The 20,507-nt window shown below is 37.3% G+C and overlaps 11 protein-coding genes across 11 annotated transcripts; 6 read left to right on the top strand and 5 right to left on the bottom strand.

The window, feature by feature from the left end:
- Nucleotides 1-521: 521 nt before the first annotated feature.
- On the top strand, nucleotides 522-3,068 carry YME2 (Yme2p; the record flags this gene model as incomplete). Its single annotated transcript, XM_449942.1, has 1 exon — nucleotides 522-3,068. The coding sequence occupies one exon, from the start codon at nucleotides 522-524 to the stop codon at nucleotides 3,066-3,068; it is 2,547 nt and encodes an 848-aa protein (XP_449942.1).
- A 657-nt stretch (nucleotides 3,069-3,725) lies between these two features.
- ATM1 (ATP-binding cassette Fe/S cluster precursor transporter ATM1) lies at nucleotides 3,726-5,909 on the top strand (the record flags this gene model as incomplete). The annotated part of the gene is made up of 1 exon (XM_449941.1): nucleotides 3,726-5,909. The coding sequence occupies one exon, from the start codon at nucleotides 3,726-3,728 to the stop codon at nucleotides 5,907-5,909; it is 2,184 nt and encodes a 727-aa protein (XP_449941.1).
- A 739-nt stretch (nucleotides 5,910-6,648) lies between these two features.
- ADE4 (amidophosphoribosyltransferase) lies at nucleotides 6,649-8,190 on the top strand (the record flags this gene model as incomplete). Its single annotated transcript, XM_449940.1, has 1 exon — nucleotides 6,649-8,190. The coding sequence occupies one exon, from the start codon at nucleotides 6,649-6,651 to the stop codon at nucleotides 8,188-8,190; it is 1,542 nt and encodes a 513-aa protein (XP_449940.1).
- Nucleotides 8,191-8,585: 395 nt separating this feature from the next.
- DYN3 (dynein light intermediate chain) lies at nucleotides 8,586-9,533 on the top strand (the record flags this gene model as incomplete). The annotated part of the gene is made up of 1 exon (XM_449939.1): nucleotides 8,586-9,533. One exon carries the CDS (start codon nucleotides 8,586-8,588, stop codon nucleotides 9,531-9,533), a length of 948 nt encoding a protein of 315 aa, XP_449939.1.
- A 343-nt stretch (nucleotides 9,534-9,876) lies between these two features.
- On the bottom strand, nucleotides 9,877-10,311 carry LIP1 (sphingosine N-acyltransferase subunit LIP1; the record flags this gene model as incomplete). Its single annotated transcript, XM_449938.1, has 1 exon — nucleotides 9,877-10,311. The coding sequence occupies one exon, from the start codon at nucleotides 10,309-10,311 to the stop codon at nucleotides 9,877-9,879; it is 435 nt and encodes a 144-aa protein (XP_449938.1).
- Nucleotides 10,312-10,832: 521 nt separating this feature from the next.
- Nucleotides 10,833-12,359, bottom strand: PRC1 (carboxypeptidase C PRC1; the record flags this gene model as incomplete). The annotated part of the gene is made up of 1 exon (XM_449937.1): nucleotides 10,833-12,359. One exon carries the CDS (start codon nucleotides 12,357-12,359, stop codon nucleotides 10,833-10,835), a length of 1,527 nt encoding a protein of 508 aa, XP_449937.1.
- A 710-nt stretch (nucleotides 12,360-13,069) lies between these two features.
- GVI51_M13607 (DUF2406 domain-containing protein) lies at nucleotides 13,070-13,633 on the top strand (the record flags this gene model as incomplete). The annotated part of the gene is made up of 1 exon (XM_449936.2): nucleotides 13,070-13,633. The coding sequence occupies one exon, from the start codon at nucleotides 13,070-13,072 to the stop codon at nucleotides 13,631-13,633; it is 564 nt and encodes a 187-aa protein (XP_449936.2).
- Nucleotides 13,634-13,961: 328 nt separating this feature from the next.
- Nucleotides 13,962-15,002, bottom strand: JNM1 (Jnm1p; the record flags this gene model as incomplete). Its single annotated transcript, XM_449935.1, has 1 exon — nucleotides 13,962-15,002. The coding sequence occupies one exon, from the start codon at nucleotides 15,000-15,002 to the stop codon at nucleotides 13,962-13,964; it is 1,041 nt and encodes a 346-aa protein (XP_449935.1).
- A 246-nt stretch (nucleotides 15,003-15,248) lies between these two features.
- Nucleotides 15,249-16,652, top strand: HER2 (glutamyl-tRNA(Gln) amidotransferase subunit HER2; the record flags this gene model as incomplete). Its single annotated transcript, XM_449934.1, has 1 exon — nucleotides 15,249-16,652. One exon carries the CDS (start codon nucleotides 15,249-15,251, stop codon nucleotides 16,650-16,652), a length of 1,404 nt encoding a protein of 467 aa, XP_449934.1.
- Nucleotides 16,653-17,023: 371 nt separating this feature from the next.
- GOT1 (Got1p) lies at nucleotides 17,024-17,553 on the bottom strand (the record flags this gene model as incomplete). The annotated part of the gene is made up of 2 exons (XM_449933.1): nucleotides 17,024-17,418; nucleotides 17,532-17,553. 2 exons carry the CDS (start codon nucleotides 17,551-17,553, stop codon nucleotides 17,024-17,026), a joined length of 417 nt encoding a protein of 138 aa, XP_449933.1.
- A 422-nt stretch (nucleotides 17,554-17,975) lies between these two features.
- Nucleotides 17,976-19,844, bottom strand: TDA1 (protein kinase TDA1; the record flags this gene model as incomplete). Its single annotated transcript, XM_449932.1, has 1 exon — nucleotides 17,976-19,844. One exon carries the CDS (start codon nucleotides 19,842-19,844, stop codon nucleotides 17,976-17,978), a length of 1,869 nt encoding a protein of 622 aa, XP_449932.1.
- Nucleotides 19,845-20,507: the final 663 nt, after the last annotated feature.

Genomic DNA, 20,507 nt, shown 5'->3' with positions numbered 1-20,507 from the left:
ACATGCATCTGATCGAGGAGACACTATTATTGAAGAAAGAAGCCCATAACTAGATTTGCTTAGATCTTAAGAATCGTGATATGTCCATACTCAATTTTGGGTTTTATTTAGACTTGAATTGTTAGTGAAGTGGCAAACATCCCGTAGGAATCATCGGTGTCATCCAGAGTGATAATTGGATGAAATTTGCCTCTTCACCTTGCTAATTTCATCAAGGGACTAGTGAGCTCGATGCTACTTGCGATGAGATCAAACAAAATCCTGCTTGTGCACTCATTTTTAAGGGTTAATTACTTTTTCAAGTCTGTTTTTATATTTCTTAGTACACATCGTCGAGGGATGGACAATACATTAGCTTTAGTCTAAAAAGTAATAAGGATTTATAGGACGTTATCTCAAATTCTCAAATTCTATTACTTCAAGGCTATCACTTGACTATATTGCAGTTATTTTGGAAGGTTGTCTAAGAACTAATACAAAAGTCTGCGGTTTCGAAATAAAACTATATTACAATTGATGTTATGAATTCGATTACTACGCCCAGAATGGGCGCAACTATATTGAGAACAATCGCACCAAATGTTGGTGTATTGTCACAAGTATTGCCCTTGGGCCTTAGAAGAGTTTATCCGAGAGGTGTGCGCTGGGTATCCAGTGAAATCCAACAGAAGGACAGGCAAGCTGGTGAATCTAACACGGCTACCGACACAGGTGTCATTCATAAGACAGAGCAAGAAACTCTGCTATATTTTGATAATGTATATGCTAGAGCCACATCACTGTGGAATCCAGCTTTATGGTACAACGTATTACTACGGAACCAATCTCGAGAAAGTGTTAGAGAAAAGATTAAAAATCTAGCAAGTCCACCAGATAATCCAATTCATGGGCTACAACTGAGGTCGACGATTCCTGTCAAGCGTGATGGTGGTGTATTTGCCACATTTTTGGTACCCTTTAACTATACAAAAGCAGAAGTGAATACTATGATTCAACAGAATACCCTGAATGAATCGAAGAATTCACTGTTTTCTTACTTTACTAGAGCAACTGCTTTTCCAGTCAAGGGGTCACCCTGGATTGAGGACTTGAAGAGACTCCCAAGCACTACTGTCATCATTAAATGTCAAGGTCCACCTCTAACTGAAGAAGAAATATACTCTTTATTCAGAAGATATGGAACAATTATTGACATCTTTCCTCCTAATGATACCAACAAACATTTCCGTGTCAAATATAGATCCTATAGAGGAGCCATATGTGCAAAGAACTGTGTGTCTGGTATCGAAATTCATAATACTGTTTTGCATCTTCAATATGAAAATGTAGTCAAGGGCCATTTGATAAGAAACTTTTATGTTACTCATACAAGAATTGCAATTCCAGTTACTTTTGCACTATTATCTATTCTGGCTGTTTTGATATTTGACCCTATCAGAGAGTTTTTTATTGAGCAGAAGATTACTCACCAATACCAGATTTCTTGGGATAACAGATACCTTAAACAGTTAAAGAACTTAACCAATTCAACAGTTTCTACTTTTAAGAATTACTGGGGTTATGACAGTTCCATTATCTCTAAAAGACACCTGTGGGAAGAAAGGATCGAGAAAATGGATGATTTGAAAATGTGGCTCGAAGAAAACAACAATACGTTTGTATTAATAAGAGGCCCAAGAGGTTCCGGTAAGCATGAGCTAGTTATGCAACACACGCTTCACAACAGAAACAATGTGCTCTACATCGATTGTGATAAGTTAATTAAATCTAGAACCGATGCCAAATTTTTAAGAAATGCTGCAGGTCAATTAGGCTATTTTCCAATATTCCCGTGGATTGACTCAGTAACTAATGTTCTAGATTTGATGGTTCAAGGGTTGACTGGACAGAAAAGTGGTCTCTCAGAGACAAAAGAATCGCAATTCAGAAATATGCTAACCACGTCATTAATGGCTGTTAGAAGAATTGCATTAAAAGACTATCAATCAACAATCAATGATGCTGGAGATGATGTGAATATCAAGGAGGAAGATTATCTACAGCAACACCCTGAAGCAAAGCCAGTTATTGTGATCGATCGTTTTGAAGGGAAAGCGGATATTAATAGTTTTGTCTATAAAGAATTGGCAGATTGGGCTGCTATGCTAGTTCAAATGAACATTGCTCATGTAATTTTCTTAACAGAAACTGTTGCAGCAAATCAAAGACTTTCAGAATCGTTGCCTAATCAAGTCTTTAAGACAATGATTCTGTCTGATGCATCCAAGGCAAACTCAAGAAACTATGTGCTATCTGAATTGGTTGAACATTATCACAAGAGTTTGAAACGGGCAAAGAAGGCCGAAGAGGATGAGCCTACAGAGAAAGCATCTCCTGAACATTCCCAGTATGATGAAAATGACCCTAGAAGATACCTGTCTGAGGAGCTAATTCAAGATATTGATGACAGTTTGGAGCCATTAGGTGGGAGAATGCTAGACCTTCAAGCATTTGTGCGCAGAGTAAAGTTCGGAGAACTCCCTAAGGAAGCGTTAGATAAGATGATTGAGCAAGCATCGGAGCAAATTACACAAATTTTCTTGAGTGATAAGATCGATCCACTGAAGAGCGCTCAGGCATGGGAATTGATTGATTTACTAAGCAAGAACGGTAAGGTATATTTCCATGATATTGTGTTCAGGCCATTATTCAAAGCAGCTCCAGAAATTGGTATACTAGAACTAGAGAACAATGGCTTAATCACTGTATCCAGAGATAGAGGTGTCCTCAAAGAGATCAGACCTTTCAAGCCGTTATACAGGGCTGCCTTCCAGTATTTAATCGATGATGAAGATCTGAAGACGGTGCTAATGACAAGGTACCACTTGAAAGTGATTAACTTCGAAACAGGAAGAATCAAGAAATGGGAGGAAGAACTTCGTGCTCTTGGTAAGATTAATGACCAAAAGCTATTCAAGAGCAGATTAGATTACCTGTCTAAAAAGATTACCACAAGTAGTGATGTTATCAACCATTGTGAAGATGAAATCAAGAAATTGTCTCAAGAGTCCAATAATCGAAGAAAATGAACTTCTTAGCACCGAAGAGCAATTTGCGATCACAAGATAATATTCTTTAATTTTTAATAATACCTATTTATCTATTTATGAACTAAAATTATATTTTTCAAAACAAGTATCCTTTAAACAAATCAGATAGTTGCGAATAGTGGGACAGTCCAAACCCACACTAGTGCTAGAACCTTAAGCAAATAGGATGTATTTTAAACTGAGTACGTTCGCAGAAGGTAATCAAGCAACATGGTTTTAGTTTTCGGATCTCATATAAATCTACTCAGTACTCACCAATTAATAAGCAAAGAAAGTGTTCCCTGTGGCTCAATCACGATGAAATTTTCAAGAGAATTTGTGAAAAAAGGTGTGTGAACCTGCATGATCCCACTGTGACAAACAAAATGTTACTAATTGGCAAATGTTGCGATGACCTTTGGCTACTTAATTGGTATATTTGAGATATTTAACTAAAGCATATTTCCCGACAGATATTGCGGTTTAAGGATAATTTCGAAAACAGATCAATTAGTTATAACAGGTTTGTACATGCAAGGACATCTTATTCATGACAACCTACATATATACTAATTTATCTACACAAAATAGCTCGGTCATTTGAGTCACGCAGAGCTATTGCGCTATAACAGTGATTACTATAACTTAAAACAAACAATGCTTATAGGTGGTGCACAAAATCGTTTGTATCAGCTCAGAACATCCAATATACTGGGTCTTTTAAGGACTAGAAGTGCCCTACGAGTCGGAAGTAAAGTTGAACTTAGATGTCCTTACAACAACTGGACGAACCTGGGTAGGAGCCATTTCTCTAGCACCAGTATACCTCCCACATTTAAAAGCAAGACATTTGGTAGAGAAAAGGGATTATTAGCTCATAATATAAATGTGAAACGATTATCTTCTACTGTAAGCAAATCGAAGTTACCAAACGAGGATACTGCTCATAATGCTTCTGAAAAGAATAGTAAAAAGACTGACACTAAAGCTGTGAACATTTCTGAATTGAAGATATTGAAGGACTTGTTCAAATATATATGGCCAAGAGGCAACACTAAGGTGAAAGTGCGTGTGCTATTGGCGTTGGCTTTGCTAATTGGAGCTAAAGTATTGAATGTACAGGTACCATTTTTCTTCAAACAGATTATAGATGGAATGAACGTGGATTGGTCAGATGCAACTGTTGCTTTACCAGCGGCTCTAGGACTTACAATTATGTGCTATGGTTTGGCAAGATTTGGAGCAGTTCTTTTCGGTGAGTTGCGTAATGCAATCTTTGCTAGAGTGGCACAGAATGCTATAAGGAATGTATCTTTACAAACTTTTGAACATTTGATGAAACTTGACTTAGGCTGGCATTTGAGTAGGCAAACGGGTGGTTTAACTCGTGCCATGGATAGAGGTACTAAAGGTATTTCTTATGTTCTGAGTGCTATGGTTTTCCACATCATTCCAATTACCTTTGAAATATCAGTTGTATGTGGTATTCTGACCTATCAATTCGGTGCTTCATTTGCAGGAATCACCTTTACGACTATGTTATTGTATTCAATTTTCACTATCAGAACCACGGCCTGGAGGACGAGATTTAGAAAAGAGGCTAATAAAGCTGATAACAAAGGTGCTAGTGTAGCTCTTGATTCCTTAATCAATTTTGAAGCTGTAAAATACTTTAACAACGAAAGTTATTTGGCAAACAAGTATCACAACTCTTTGATAAAGTACAGAGACTCACAGGTTAAAGTTGCACAATCACTAGCATTTTTAAATTCAGGACAAAGCTTAATTTTCACAACAGCCCTAACCGGAATGATGTATATGGGTTGTACAGGTGTCATAGGAGGTGACTTAACCGTTGGTGATTTAGTCCTGATTAATCAATTAGTTTTCCAATTATCTGTACCTCTGAACTTCTTGGGTAGTGTATACAGAGAGTTGAAACAATCATTGATAGATATGGAATCCCTATTTAAGTTGAGGAAGAATCAAGTTAAAATTCAGAACTGCTCTCAACCAAAAAGTATAAGCAAGAGTGATGGCCCTTTTGAGATTAAATTTGAAAATGTGACTTTTGGCTACGATGGTCAAAGAAAAATTTTAAAGAATGCCTCTTTCACAATACCAGCTGGTATGAAGACTGCCATTGCTGGCCCATCTGGTAGCGGTAAATCGACCGTCTTAAAATTGGTATTTAGGTTCTACGACCCCGAGGAAGGGCGTGTTTTGGTCAACGGTGTTGATGTCAGAGAATATGATATAGATCAACTGAGAAAAGCCATTGGTGTGGTTCCCCAAGATACACCTTTGTTCAATGATACCATCTGGGAGAATGTTAAATTTGGCCGTATTGAAGCTTCCGATGAAGAGATTACCAGGGTTATAGATAAGGCTCAACTATCTGATCTAATTGCGAAATTACCACAGGGCTCAAGCACCATTGTCGGTGAGCGTGGTTTAATGATCAGCGGTGGGGAGAAGCAAAGACTTGCGATTGCTCGTGTATTATTGAAGGATGCTGATATAATGTTTTTCGATGAGGCAACAAGTGCACTAGATACTCACACAGAACAATCATTATTAAGAACTATCAGAAGAAACTTCAACAGTGGCGAGAAGACTAGTGTTTATATAGCACATAGACTACGGACCATCGCTGATGCTGATAAGATTATTGTGCTAGAAGAAGGCACAGTACGTGAAGAAGGTACCCACCAAGAACTGCTTGCCAGAGAAAACTCTCTATACAAAGAGCTCTGGCGTATCCAAGAAGACCTAGATCTCCTGGAAGATGAAATCAATCATGAAAAGGAAACACTAGAAAAGCTAAACAAGTCTATCTAAAAATCTCAAATTCCCATCATTTAATTCCCTCCTTTCTTTTTTTGTTCACTTTCTGTCTTATCCCGTAATTGCCTACCAACAGACCAGAGGCATTTTATTATATTTAATGAAGGACAACAATGTCTTTACCACGGCTACATAATACCAGCACATAAGCAAAATACAAAAGTTTCAAAGCATGCTAGCAAAATTGCACCAATTAAGAATTCTCATGGCCATTGAATTTATAATTGATAAGTAACTTAATAATGACTTCTTATGTGATGACTTTTGTCTGCTCTGGAGTGCTAAGGATCGATAGGAAATGTTGCGTAAGATATCACCCAAGACAAAAAATAGCTCGAGGTGAGAAACTCAAAATTGCGATGGAGTCACCTTTGTGATTTCATGTAATAATTAAAATTTCAATTTAATATTGAGAATCTTAAATGATATAAAAACTGTGAAGAAATGACTTTTTTTTGATGAGGATGCATACAATAACATATTTAAATAAGCTTGTTGCTCAACTTTCCTTTTTTTCTTGTCTCTTTACAAAGTCTCAACTAATATCTAACAAACAGTAAATGTAGTCAGTGTAGATCAGATATCAAGTTCACTTTTAACTATAGCGAAAGCGTTGTTGATAGCTGTGTATTAGATTTCAATACAGAATAAAAAAAGGAATAGGATTTTACTGACTGAAGTTCTTTTCAAAGTCCCAACAGGAATACAAAGAATTTTATATCCATAAAGTGAAATGTGTGGTATTCTTGGTATAGCATTAGCTGATCAGAACGCCTCTGTGGCACCAGAACTATGCGATGGTTGCATTTTTTTGCAGCATAGAGGCCAAGACGCAGCTGGTATCGCCACCTGTGGTTCCCGTGGTAGAATCTACCAGTGCAAAGGGAATGGTATGGCCAGAGATGTTTTCACTCAGCAACGTGTTTCGGGCTTGGTTGGGTCTATGGGTATTGCACACCTAAGGTATCCAACTGCTGGCTCTTCTGCAAACTCCGAAGCCCAACCTTTTTATGTGAATAGTCCATATGGTATTAACCTTGCCCACAATGGTAACTTGGTCAACACTGTTTCTTTGAAGAGATATATGGATGAAGATGTACACAGACATATCAACACCGACAGTGACTCAGAACTACTATTGAACATATTTGCCTCTGAACTTGAGAAGCATAACAAGTACAGAGTCAACAATGAAGATGTGTTTCATGCTCTAGAAGGTGTATACAGACTATGTCGTGGTGGTTATGCTTGTGTGGGACTGTTAGCTGGTTTTGCTTTGTTTGGTTTCAGAGACCCTAATGGTATTAGACCACTATTGTTTGGTGAGCGTGTCAACGAGAATGGGGATAAGGATTACATGCTTGCATCTGAGAGTGTTGTATTAAACGCCCATGGATTCACCAAGTTTGTGGATGTGAAACCTGGTCAGGCAGTCATCATTCCAAAGGATCCAAAGGAAGGTGGCCTTCCAGAGTTTAGGCAGGTTGTCCCTATGAACTCATACAGACCGGACTTATTTGAATATGTTTACTTCGCAAGACCGGATAGCATTCTTGATGGTATTTCTGTGTATCATACAAGACTAGAAATGGGTGTTAAACTAGCTGAAAACATTAAGAAGCAGGTTGGTGTTGAGGATATCGATGTCGTCATTCCAGTCCCAGATACCGCTAGAACAACTGCTCTGCAATGTGCGAATGCACTTAATAGACCGTACAGAGATGGATTTATAAAGAATAGATACGTTGGCAGAACATTCATTATGCCAAATCAAAAAGAAAGAGTCTCATCAGTTAGAAGGAAATTGAATCCAATGGACTCTGAATTCAGAGACAAGAATGTTTTAATTGTTGATGATTCCATTGTCAGAGGAACAACATCTAGAGAAATAGTTAACATGGCCAAAGAGTCTGGTGCCAAGAAGGTGTATTTTGCCTCAGCTGCTCCTGCCATCAGATACAACCACATTTATGGAATTGATTTGACTGACACAAAGAATCTAATTGCATTTAATAAATCAGAGGAAGAAGTCGCTGAAGCAATTGGTTGTGATAAAGTCATTTATCAATCATTGGAGGATTTAATTGAATGCTGCAGAACGGAACAAATCCAAAACTTTGAGGTTGGTGTGTTCACAGGTAACTATGTTACTGGTGTAGAAGATGGTTATTTGATTGAGTTGGAACGTGTTAGAGCGGAAAATGCAGAATGTAAGGCCGATGTAAAGCCTGAAAGTGATGTTGGACTCTACAACTGTGCTGACTACTCATCATAAATGACCATAATTGGCATTAAAACTGTTATTCAAAAATAAGAATAAGTGTTGTTGGCTAAGAAGTTCACTCTCTGTTGCATTTTTTTTTAATTGATGTCTAACAAAATGTTGAGAAGGCACAGTAATATTAAAATTTTTATCCATGTAAAGATACTATAGAAAAATAAATGCCACAATTAAAAAACTTAATAGAAGATATATAGCATTGAAAGAACAATCAAATATTTTAAATTCTTAAAATCCATAATATCACTTCTACTCCATCTCAAAATGAAAAAATCAGAAAGGTGCATAAAGTAGACTTACTATTTAACCAATATCAAAAGTCTACTAATGTGCTATTTTTAACTAGAGAAAAGTAAGATACGTATTATTATTAATACAATGTCCATAGCATGTTGAGAAGAGCATTGGAAGAAAAATATGCTCTTAAAATAGGTGAAATAAGGACGACAACTGCTGTTATATGCTCCATTAGTACAGATACGATTCTTGATTTTGAGAAGCAATGTCTCAAACCTCATTGTACTTTTAGTAAACCAATAATAAATTTAGGCTATACATATTATGACATACCATCAGAATATAAAGAAGAATTGAATGAATCCATAGCAGTAAACCATAGGATTGATGCATATGCACTAATAACCACGTTTGATGAAACACCCATTGAGTCTATTGAACCACTAATATCAAATGATAAATCAGAAATAAAGTGGACATTTCTGCTTGACTGGACTGAATTACACCAGGGAACTTGGTTACGATTTTTGTCAAAGCAATTTGAGAGTCTTGAATCGAAAGGTTACGATTTGAAAAATGAAAATATCTCTGTATGGTGTATGAACTCTGACTATATGTTCGAACTACAAAAAAATGATATACTATGGGAATCGTTTCATTTTGAATATTTACAACAAAGTTTACGGTCAGTCTTGTTTTATAGGAATGGTTCTTTGATATATGTGGATAAAAAAAGAAATCAACTGCCGCTCTTCGAAATATTTGTTAAATTATGTTTACACAACAGAAATGATAAATATAAATCTCTAAATCAGTTTACAGAAATGTCCGAAACCTCACAAGTTTTTATTCCTTTTAACTCCGATTCAGAGGATTTGATCAAGACAATTGATGAAGAATTTCAGCCAGAGGAAGTATTAAAACCGGATTTTATGCCTACCTTTGAGAAGGTGATACCCTATTCAAAACCAAAAGATGAACCCCACTTACCACCAATCGGTGAGTTACCTCATTTTGATATGAATAAAGAACTAGAAGAGGCGGCCATCATATTAAAGCAAGCAAGCAAAAAAGAGGCATATGCTAAGCAGAATATATGATAATTTATAGATCAATCAGTATCTAACCTTTCCATCAGTTGAATTTATACTTCATAATCATGATAAATTAGAAAAATTCGTATTATATTTTTTACACTTTAAAATTCGTATTCTATATATAATATATGCGGTGTTATGTCTGTGCTTATAATCGTTCCATTTTGTTTCTACACTCCATTATTCTAGTTGAATCTTCTCACAATGCCAAACTCAATGCATTTTTCTGGGCATCTGATAATTTTCAATGCCATTGTCTAACTTCGACTTAGGAGACCAGTCAACGAGGGGCTCTCTCTAGGCATTCAGTTGAGTCTAGTATTTTTCTTTGAGCAAAATTGGACGCTTAGAAGTGGAACACGGTGGTACCTTCACACAATTCATCCACGGTTCTCTTGTCTGAGTCGTAGCCAACATAGGCGATGTAGCCTGGCTCACCTTTGTCTTCGTGTATTGGGTAATGAACCGGATCCACGGACATATTTTCCTTTATGCAGAATGATAGATGCTCATCGTTAGGTTCGTAATCTCTTGAAATTCTCTTCAAGATAGTCTTGTATTCCCCTCTCTTGTCACAACTTGGACCACCTCTAGCCCAAATCTTTAAAACAGAGCTGTCGGGACCACCCACTCTCTCCATTACAGGTGTACAATGAAACCATTCGTAATTAATTCTTGTACCATATTTAAAGTACTCAACAGCAGCTATCAGAGCCAAAGAAACAGCTAGAACTTTGAATAGGTTGAAGATCTGTGGAGCTGGTGTATAAGGAGTGGACATGGTGTTTGTTTTAAATAGTACTGTGTTGCTCTTGTGCGAGTGGTGTGAGTAAAATGTAAAATGCCTAGTCAAAAGTACGCGTTATCAATTGTATGACCGAGTAGTACAACTAGGTAAGGGGAAGAGTTGTATAAATATGTGTCTTCTTGTTTTATAAGGCTCAAGTTCAGGCTGCACTATTTGCAGCAACATAGAATTTTCGTTATTTCGCCAAACAAGAAAAAAATATCGTCCGAATTTAAAGGCGAAATTCATGAAGATAATAGAACTTCTGAATGGCTTTGAGACATGCTACATATATATGATTCCAAGATACTGTGTGTTATATATGTCTTCACTTTGGAAATCATAAGGGCTAATTGATTTTAGTACTTGTAAAAAAAGAAACAGACAAAAGTGTCCCATATTGCTATAATACTGTTATTGTTTATTTTATTTTTGGATATATGTCATATCGATAATATTTTATAATTCAGTACAAAAGGGTAAAAAATTAAAGCATACAAGCCATTTGTATAGACTTACAAGTGGAATTTGTGGATCCACTCGTTCAACATACTCAATGAGCTTTCAGGTTGGTCATATGGGACCATGTGTCCACCATCGAATAGTCTCAAGAAGGTCAAGTTTTCATAACTCTTGACTTCACCGGCCACTTCACCAGTGATGGAAGCAGTCCAGTTACGGACTGGTTCTTGGGCAAAGCCGGAGGAGTACTTCCATTGCAATTCATCGGTCCAAGCTCTGTTACCCATCCAGTTACAGATGAAGTCCTTGTCACCAGCATAAATCAAGACTGGTAGACCCTTTTCTAGGATTTCAATAACTTGCTTGTGGTATGGCTTCATCCAGTCACCGTTGAACAAGAAGTTACGGTTGATGTCGAAGTTACAAGATTCGTAGTGGTCAACTTCAGCGCCCACTGCTTCTCTCACGTAGTCCATGTTCAAGTAGTCATCGATGTTTTGTAGCTCTGGGTAACACAAAGAACCGCCTTCACAGTCTTTTCTGACGTCGTAGACATTTCTGCCGGTTCTCTGGTATGGAGCCAATTGGGCGTTGTTACAGTATATAGAGGCTGGCACACAGGCCCAAACGGATTCAGATTGGTAGCAAGCATCAATTAGCGACAAGCAGCGATCTAGGGAGTCCTCCATAGCAGAACACTCTTCTGGAGACAAGACTGGGTCAGCACCACTTCCTTCACCGCAGGCCATTGGCTTGTAGTATCTGTATTGGGTCAATGGGTCAGTCAAACCATTACCGATTAGCACGGAAGTCAAGTTGAAGTGTCTTTCCTTTTGTGGGTGAGCCAAGATTTCAGAGGCAAACACAGGGATATAATGACCAGCATAAGATTCACCTGCGATGTGGAAATCTTGACCATCAGCGTATTGTGGGAATTGTTTGAAGAACAATTGCAAGAAGGCGTAGACATCCTTACCGGCGGCGACAGTGTTAGAGACACCCCCGTTGGAGTTGCTACCAGCGTATGAGAAACCGACGTTGACAGGCTGGTCCAGGAAGATGACCGAGGCGTTAGAGTTCCAGGAGAATGGGTTCTTGACGGGCTTCAATTTTTGTCCGTCGATAGAGGAAGGGCCCAATTCAAAGAATAGACCAGTTAGAGAAGAGCAACCTGGGCCACCGTTCAACCATAGGATGACAGGGTCATTTTTAGGGTCGTTACGGGACTCAAAGAACCAGAAGAAGAAGTGCTTGTCCTCTAGTTCGTTGTCCAAATAACCAGTTAATTGCTTGACGTGAGGGTCGACACCCAGCTTCTTAGGGTTAACAATTTTATTAACTCTCAACTGATGGCCTTCAAGGCCTTCCATCTTCACGACAGCATCCCAGTTCTTCTTCTTCTTGATACCACTTCTTCTTCTGGTACCGAAGCTGATATCATCCAGATGAGCTGGGAAGATGTTCTTCAAAGTGTTCTGAACTGGGGACTTGTTGTAAAAATAGTCCTGAGCTCCCGATAGGGAGAAAGCATCCACTTGGGACAAGACAGCCGCAACACCGGCTAAGTAAGCTAATTTCATTTTGTAGTTTTTTATTTGGTATTGATGGAACCAAAAAAAAAGTAAAGACAGGCAGATATACCAATATATAAGTACTCAATTTATAATCACTTATATTACAGACGAGATAACCCTTTAAATTTCAATAAATTTGACTCAAAAGGATAAGAGAACAATGGACTTTATCACTGCCATGTCACATAAATTATCACTGCCCAAATGTGTCACAATAACCGAAGGACCATACAGAAGGATTATAACAGAACTATTAAACGGGGAATACCAAGTAGAGTGTTCTATAAAATCAAATACAATACGCAACGATTCAGTTTATCTTAACAACTTATCTATACTTCCTTATATATTTTCAAAACTAATACAAAATTTAAAAATTGAAAATATAATGTAGAAATTATAAGTTTATTCAATAATTTAAATGTAAGATGGTATGTGCAAGGAACGTTGGCTATGATCAAGGCTTTGAAGATTTCTGATACCAAAAACAACACGAACCAGTGTTTGCAGAGGCCAGTGTCTAAATATCACTTCTCGTGTGATGTCCTTGTTTATTAGTGACTTTTCATGGATCAAAAATTTTCTGTCCTTGAATTTGTTAGACAATTCCTCGATCAGCTAACTACCAATATATATTAAGAAGCTATAATAGTTTTGCGCTATATCATCTTTTGTAATAGGATAAGATAACATCATCGAGCAAGAATACAGCAAAGATGGTGGCGATGCATTTCAGGAAGAAGTCTAATTTGAGTAATGGCGGCGAGGACGAGCACAGGCTCTCGGATGTCAAGGTGTCTAAGGAGGATGCTGCACGTCTGAAGATCCGTACTGCCTCAGTGAACGATCCTATCTTGGATGCTGTCAACGAAGCTCAACCTTTTGAGCAAGCTGCTGATACTTTCCATGACAACATGAACAGACAGTCCTATTTCTCTACCGACGGTGGTAATGTGCTGCGTGATGTTTTTGGACAGCCTATCACCACTCCTGATATCTCCAACCCTACCAGAGCTAGAGACGAGAGACCACTTGATACCATTAGAAGCTTCGAATATGCTGTCTCTGGTGACCCATCTTGGGCCCAACAGCTAGAGACCGCTACTTACGGTTTCAGGCCAAGACCAGACTTCCCATTGCTAAACCCATACGCTAATAACGCTTCCGCTTCCCAGGCCTACAACGAACAAGCTGTCTACCAACCTCCAGTCCATGAAGTTGGTGAAAAGAAGAAGAAGAAGAGAGGTTTGTTCGGTAGAAAGAAGAAGTCTAAGGATTAAAGGGTGAAAAAAAATACTGAACTATGATAGCCATTTGGCTGTTTTTGCTAATATTACGAACTTTATTCCTTATACCGAACAAATTTGTTTTTTCTCCCATCCAACTCATTTACAATTTATTTTATTATTCACTTCTTATAAACCCAATCATAACGTTTTTCTCTCAAATTACTAAAGTCTATGCAGGTACATTACTTTCAGATACTTTACAATTTTATATATAACAGGTAGATCACTTTATTTTTCTTTATCCATTTAGTTTATTATATAAACGAAATTATTTCATTTGTATTACTTTATCGATTAGTTCAAGCAAAACCAAAGGAATTTATAATCTTCGCTCAATCTCATTCAACTTATCCATAATAAGATTGTCTTGCTCTTCCATTTTCTGCTCCAACTTGTCCAGCATTACCATCCAATTGTTTTGTTGCTCGGTTAACTTTGACACCCTGGTCTTTAATTCTAAACATATGTTATAGCTGTGCCGTACTTTATTGTCAATGTCGTTATAACTCTCCAATCTTTTCACTAAGGTTGGGAAATGCTCCGTATATTCATCTAGTAATCTGTACATCTTCATCAAATAGGTTAATCTAGTATCATCACCTACAAATTTCGCTTTTAATTCTTCGTGTACTTCTTGATCCTGTTTAGATTGCTTCCCAATTAAACTGTCTTCATATTCCTTTTTTAACTTGCTAAACTTCTCAGAGAAGTCACTCATACAATTCTGATCATCTATTAACAGAATCTTCTTGTATATGCTGTTGATTTCATGAGCCAAAGAGGATACAGAAGAATCGATTCCTCGATTCCCAACTATTTTTTCCAGTCTATCAAGTCTGTTCTCCAATTCGATGAAGTTGTTCATTTTGACAGAATTCAATGAAATATTAATACTCATATCTTCCTTCTCTATATCAGATTTAGTATCAACGATATGCTTTAAAAACTTGTCTCTGTTGTCTATCCTCTCCACATCCAGTACTTTCAGAACCTGGAGAACTTTACCTAGTTCATTGTCATATCCTCCTTTAGTATATTCCTTCTTAAATTTTAAACCATCTAACCTGTCTCTTATCTCTTCTAATTCGTCTTTCTTGGCGTCTTTATAATCGTGCTCTCTCTCAAGCTGTGTCGAAAGTAACTTTCTGGCTTCCAATATCGGCGGTACATGGAAGTGATGCACATCCGCACTGACAGATTCATTATGCTCAATTGTTGATAGTGGAATTTCTTCTAACTCATTGATATCTTCACTTAAGTACTTCTGGTTGATCGATGACTCAAACACTGTGGGCTCTTCGCGGGGTTCCCATCGCAGTCTTTTTATATCATCCTCCGTGCTTATATCAATCACCACCATACTTTAAACTATGCAATTGGGTTGAGTTGCCATCTATGATCTGGAAATGCCACCAAGTTGGAGTCTATGCCAAACAGAATGTTTTGTTCTTTAATTGTGTCAACCCAGGTCTCATCACTGCCATTGAAAAAGGATTTTAAACTTTCCCGCATAATAAGCATACCGATCGATTGAATCAATTCATGGTTAATCTGAGGAGTAACAAAATAGGTCCTAATTTCACGAGATCATAGTACTAATCGATTAATGTCAATATCTCGTCTTCGTGCTCTCCCGGAGCTCCAGAAGCAGTATAATATATTCACCCATATAGATGTTGAAGGGGTCAAGAACAGTTACAAAAGTCTGAAGGATGGCATTCTTAGCGGGCTACTATGTGGTATAAAGGACAACATTGTTACTAAAGATATGCCTACTACATGTGGCTCGGAGATACTACGTGGATATCAATCACCATACGATGCAACAGTTGTAAAGCTATTAAAGCAGGAAGGTTCAATTGTTTTAGGGAAGACAAACTTAGATGAATTTGGTATGGGTTCTCGAGGAATTCACTCCTGTTTTGGACCCACCTTCAATCCATTATATCCAGCTGCTGATAAGGTTATAATGGGAGGATCATCATCAGGTTCTGCAGCAGCTGTTGTTTCTGAAGCAGTTGATTTCAGTCTAGGGACTGATACCGGGGGTTCGGTAAGGCTCCCGGCTACTTATGGTTCGATATATGGATTCAAACCATCATATGGAAGAATTTCAAGGTATGGTGTTATTGCTTATGCACAGTCTCTGGATACTGTTGGTATTTTGACTAAAAATATAAGCACGCTAAGAAAGGTTTATCATGTACTTGATAAGTACGATGATAAGGACCCGACATCACTAGAAAACTCATACCGAGATCAGATACTTGGAATTCATGAGAGAAATACTATTAAAGAGAGAAAGAAATATCGCATTGGCATAGCAAAAGAGTTCAGCCAAGATAGCATACCGGAGACAATTATGGAGGCCCTATTAGCATTCGTTAAGAAACTCTTAGATTTAGGGCATGATGTCGTTCCAATTTCTATTCCATCGATCAAGAATGCCTTGCCTATTTACTATACTCTTTCACCTGCAGAAGCTGTATCAAACCTGTCACGTTTTGACGGTATTCGTTACGGTTACAGAGATCAAGAATCAGATATGAGTGATAACGTGATGTTTGCGCCAACAAGGAAGCAATTCGGTAGAGAAGTTAAAAATAGAATATTACTAGGAAATTACAACTTATGTTCAGAATCATTTAAAAATAATTACATTAGAGCACAGAAATTACGGGTACAGCTTATTGATGAAATGGATTCTGTATTCAGATATCCAAATGTGTTACTGAATAACAAAGAAACTACGAAGTCTGAAACAAATGTTGACTTTTTAATTAGCTTGACTACTCCAAGTTTACCTAAAAAGTTAGAAGATTTTAGCGTAAGCGATTTAGATACACCGACAAAGGAATATATTAATGATGTATTCACGATGCCAATGTCTCTAGCGGGTCTACCAACACTTTCTATTCCAATAATTCCAGGTCAACCAATTGGTGTGCAATTAGTTGGTCAATATGGCTTTGATGAAATGGTGTTGGACTTTGCTGAAATGATCCAATGAAATATATATAAAATGGATGTTAGTGGCGCCAATGTACTTGATACTAATTCTTGTAAGTAAACTTTATAAATCATTACAGTACTTGTATAGTCAGCATATAGATACTTTACATTTCCAAAACAAGATTCAATCTAAAATTATTGTTAATATCACACATACCTTCTCAAAAATTCTGTCTGTTAAAGTAGCTGCAATGAAGGACCTCTATATGCGGTAAAGGAATTCGAGGCGTTTAGCTGCACATAGATTGAAACTCTGCTCATATATGATAGTGACGTATCAGCACCTTTAGTTGTGACATCTTGAAATTAAATAAGAAAATGACGATTATATTGAAAGTTAGTTTAACATATAAAATACAAATTTTAATATTACACTGGCAAGACTCTGACACCAGCAATTTTGTCAACAATTGGAGCAACTGCTGGGTGAGAGAGTATTGGACCTATTATCGGTAGTGATCTTAAGAATTGCACTATTATACCAAAAAAGTCACCGAAAAGTCCAACTATACCAAGGGATTCTACCAAAAAGCCAATGAAGGTCCATTTTATCAAAATCAAAAATATTCCTAGTAAAAATAGGATGGAACCCCGTCTCTTTGTTGGTCTAGAGAAAAAGATCAAAGTCTTTTGAGAACCAATGATCAATACAACACCAATTAAAAATAATATGTTACCCAATGCCAACAAAGCCCTGTCAAAAAAAGTAAATATACCAAATATGAAGAATAAAACCCCACCAAAGGTGAATGCTACACCAAACTCTAATAAGATCATACAAGCAGTTACAGCTGCAAAGCTGTAATGTTGAACAACTGTTAGTAACTCTCGATCATTTCATATTATTGCGCCTCTTCAGTGAATTATTGTAACATACTTTGCGATTCCGATAACCACATAATTTAACTATTAGTATCAGCTTATGATTATATTGTGTATTCAACTCAATTGATAAATGAAAGAGCAAGTTGAAATGCTAATTATTATACTTCAAGTTAGTCTTCATCAAACCTGTGGTTTTGTAGTAGATGTTGTAATTTTTTTCATTTTGGGATTTAGTACTGCGGAGTCAACGACGCGAACCGATTGCCAAAACAAAACATCTTTAATATAGGCATATTGAGTGGATTCTGAATACGTATATACATAATGAAGTTATATACTGCTTGTATTGATCCGTTTACAGCGAAGTTTTGGAATATTATAAACTTTTTATTAGATGTATAAATATATTTAAAGGATAGTCAAATAATAGAAGTGCAAAATTATTGCGTTTCTATAATGTCTAAGCATATATAAAGAAAAAAAAAAGGTTTATCAATCATATAACAATACCCATATCATCATCATTATCGTCATCATCATCGTCATCAACATTCATTAGCTTCTTTTCTTCTGGTCTAACATCAGGTGTACTAGTCGAATGAAGAATAGAGGGCTTAACGTTCATAATAATACCACTTTCGTTGGTATGAGTTGAGCTACTGCCAGCACTAGTCACTCTTGTTACCCTTTTTGTTTGGTTATTTAGACTAGATGCAGAATTTTGTCTTGATAGCACCTGAGGTGTGCTAAAATTTGATTTGGATTCGGGTGTAGTACTAAAACAACCATTCATCAGTGACCCCAACGGTGGTCTTGGATCTAGAACAAATGTTGAATTCTTCTTTATTATTGATTTCTGCTTCGAAGGAGAGGTTGTCGCAGCTAGAAGATTCGTAGAACTATTAGGCTTTAAGGATGTCATTGATAATGTTCTCTGTAAAGTATCCTTAATGTTTTTCAGACTCTTTTCTCTTGATGATCCTGACAGTTGTTGCAAATTTGAGTGACTGGAATGACCACTTCTTTTCAAGGTTCTAAGATCAGTCCGAGAAGACTTAGATGTCGCCATGGATCCGCTCAAAAGCGACATATGTGGCGAAGGAATTACAGCAGAGGATGATGATATAGAAGAGGCTGCTGATGAATTCTTCCTTAGAGGGGTTCTCAAATTATGGAATGAATTTGTTGAATGATTTCTTTTCAAAGCCTTTCTCCTGTCCAGAAAACTATAAGATGCAGATGGTGTAGTTGTCTTGAAGTAATCTTTTATGAAAGGATGTGTCTTTAAGTCTTTAGCGGTAGGTCTGCTATTCTGATCCTTCTCAAAGCATTGCTGTAGAAAATCCCAGAATGTTGAATATTTTGGATTTTTCTCATCATCCTCATCGATATAATAATCCACCTTGGAGATACAATCTATAGTCTCTTCATCTGTTTCACAATCAAATGGTGTGTAACCCAAGGCCATAAAGTAAGTTAGAACACCCAATGCCCATATGTCAACTGGAGTTCCATACTTAGGGATCTTTTCAATTTCCTTGGTATTGTCTATTGAGCTTACACCTTTACATGCCACAATTTCCGGTGAGATATAAGATACAGTGCCCACGTATTCTCTTAATGTGGTAGTACTCTCAACATTTACTCTTGTAGCTAAGCCAAAATCTGCTAGGATTAAATCATGAGCTGCCAAGTCATAAGTTGCGTTTTCTGCGGTCTCGTTAGGGTTAATCTGATGTTTTAATCTAAACAATACATTTTCCGCCTTAATGTCTCTATGAACAATACCGTTTGAGTGCAAAAATTCTAGTGCACTGATTAAGCACGCTGTGTATGGTTTAACCTGTGTTTCTAAGTCCAATTTCTGGTTTTTAATAATAGTATCATAGAGATCATCCTTTTGGCATAGTTGTGTAATTAGAACGATATTCTTTGAAGTTTCGAAGAAATCAAACAGTTGTAAAATGTGGTGATGGCCATCGAAATGGGAGCAGTTGCTCCCATTTTGTGCGTTCATTAGGGACGATGTCGAAGATAACTCTAGTGTACGAATAGTCTCGCTTATATACTTTAGTAACTCAAACTCACGTTGGATTAACTTTAGTTTGTCCTGAACGATGGACTTGTCGATTAGCTTCATCGCATACAGGTCCTTGGTGTGCATGTTCATACACTCCTTGACTACACTGAAGTGGCCATCGCCCAGTGGGTCGTCATCTTTACGTATCACATACTTACACTGTAGTGCCTTCTCTTGTTCGCTGTCAGAATCTGACCTCATCTTCGAGTTCTTCAAGAAAGAACCATAGTCTGAGGAATATCCCCCCATGGCGTCTTCGAGCACAACGTCATTATCCATGATCATAGTATGTTCACTATCCTAATCTATAAACCCGGTGCCTTTATGTGTATCTTGTAGTCAAATAAAGTAAAGTCTGGTATCAGATATCGAGGACTAGGAGTTAAACCTTTTTTTTTGAATTTAGTTATATATAAATTTCTGTTTTCAAGAACACATAGCAGCTAAAACTTTCCTATATACAAGACTCATTGCTATCACTTTCTTTTTTTCCCATTTTTTTTCCTTCTTAGTCCCACAGCAAAAGCCAATAAGTTGGAATATGAAGAACTGAGAAGGGTGAGAGTTATCAATTTTTGGCAACGTTAAAGAACTCCTTCCGTTACAACTAAAAGTAAAAGCGGATTTTTGCGAGCCTGCTATTTAACAAGGACCATGTTTTGCTAACACTCACAAGTAGTAATACTATCTTGTATTCCTATTTCAGCCAATGCTATTTCCCAGGCTTCCTACTCCCACTCCCCCCCCCCACTATTATTTACGGGCAAAGACTGGAATAACACTAGGACTTACTAATTGTTGGTGGGGTATTAAAACGCACGCACGAGGGAATTAAAATTATAACGCAACGAACAAAGAGGAATAAAGTACATCTCGGAAAAACTATGCTTTTTCTTCATTGTACGCAATTCCTCAGAGAGGCAAGTGCTAAAAACTGAAAAACGCGGG

The sequence above is a fragment of the Nakaseomyces glabratus genome, chromosome M (assembly GCF_010111755.1).
Source record: "Nakaseomyces glabratus chromosome M, complete sequence".
NCBI classification, from domain to species: domain Eukaryota; kingdom Fungi; phylum Ascomycota; class Saccharomycetes; order Saccharomycetales; family Saccharomycetaceae; genus Nakaseomyces; species Nakaseomyces glabratus.
Note: the sequence above shows the minus strand (reverse complement) of the source record. Positions and strands in the feature narration are given on the sequence as shown.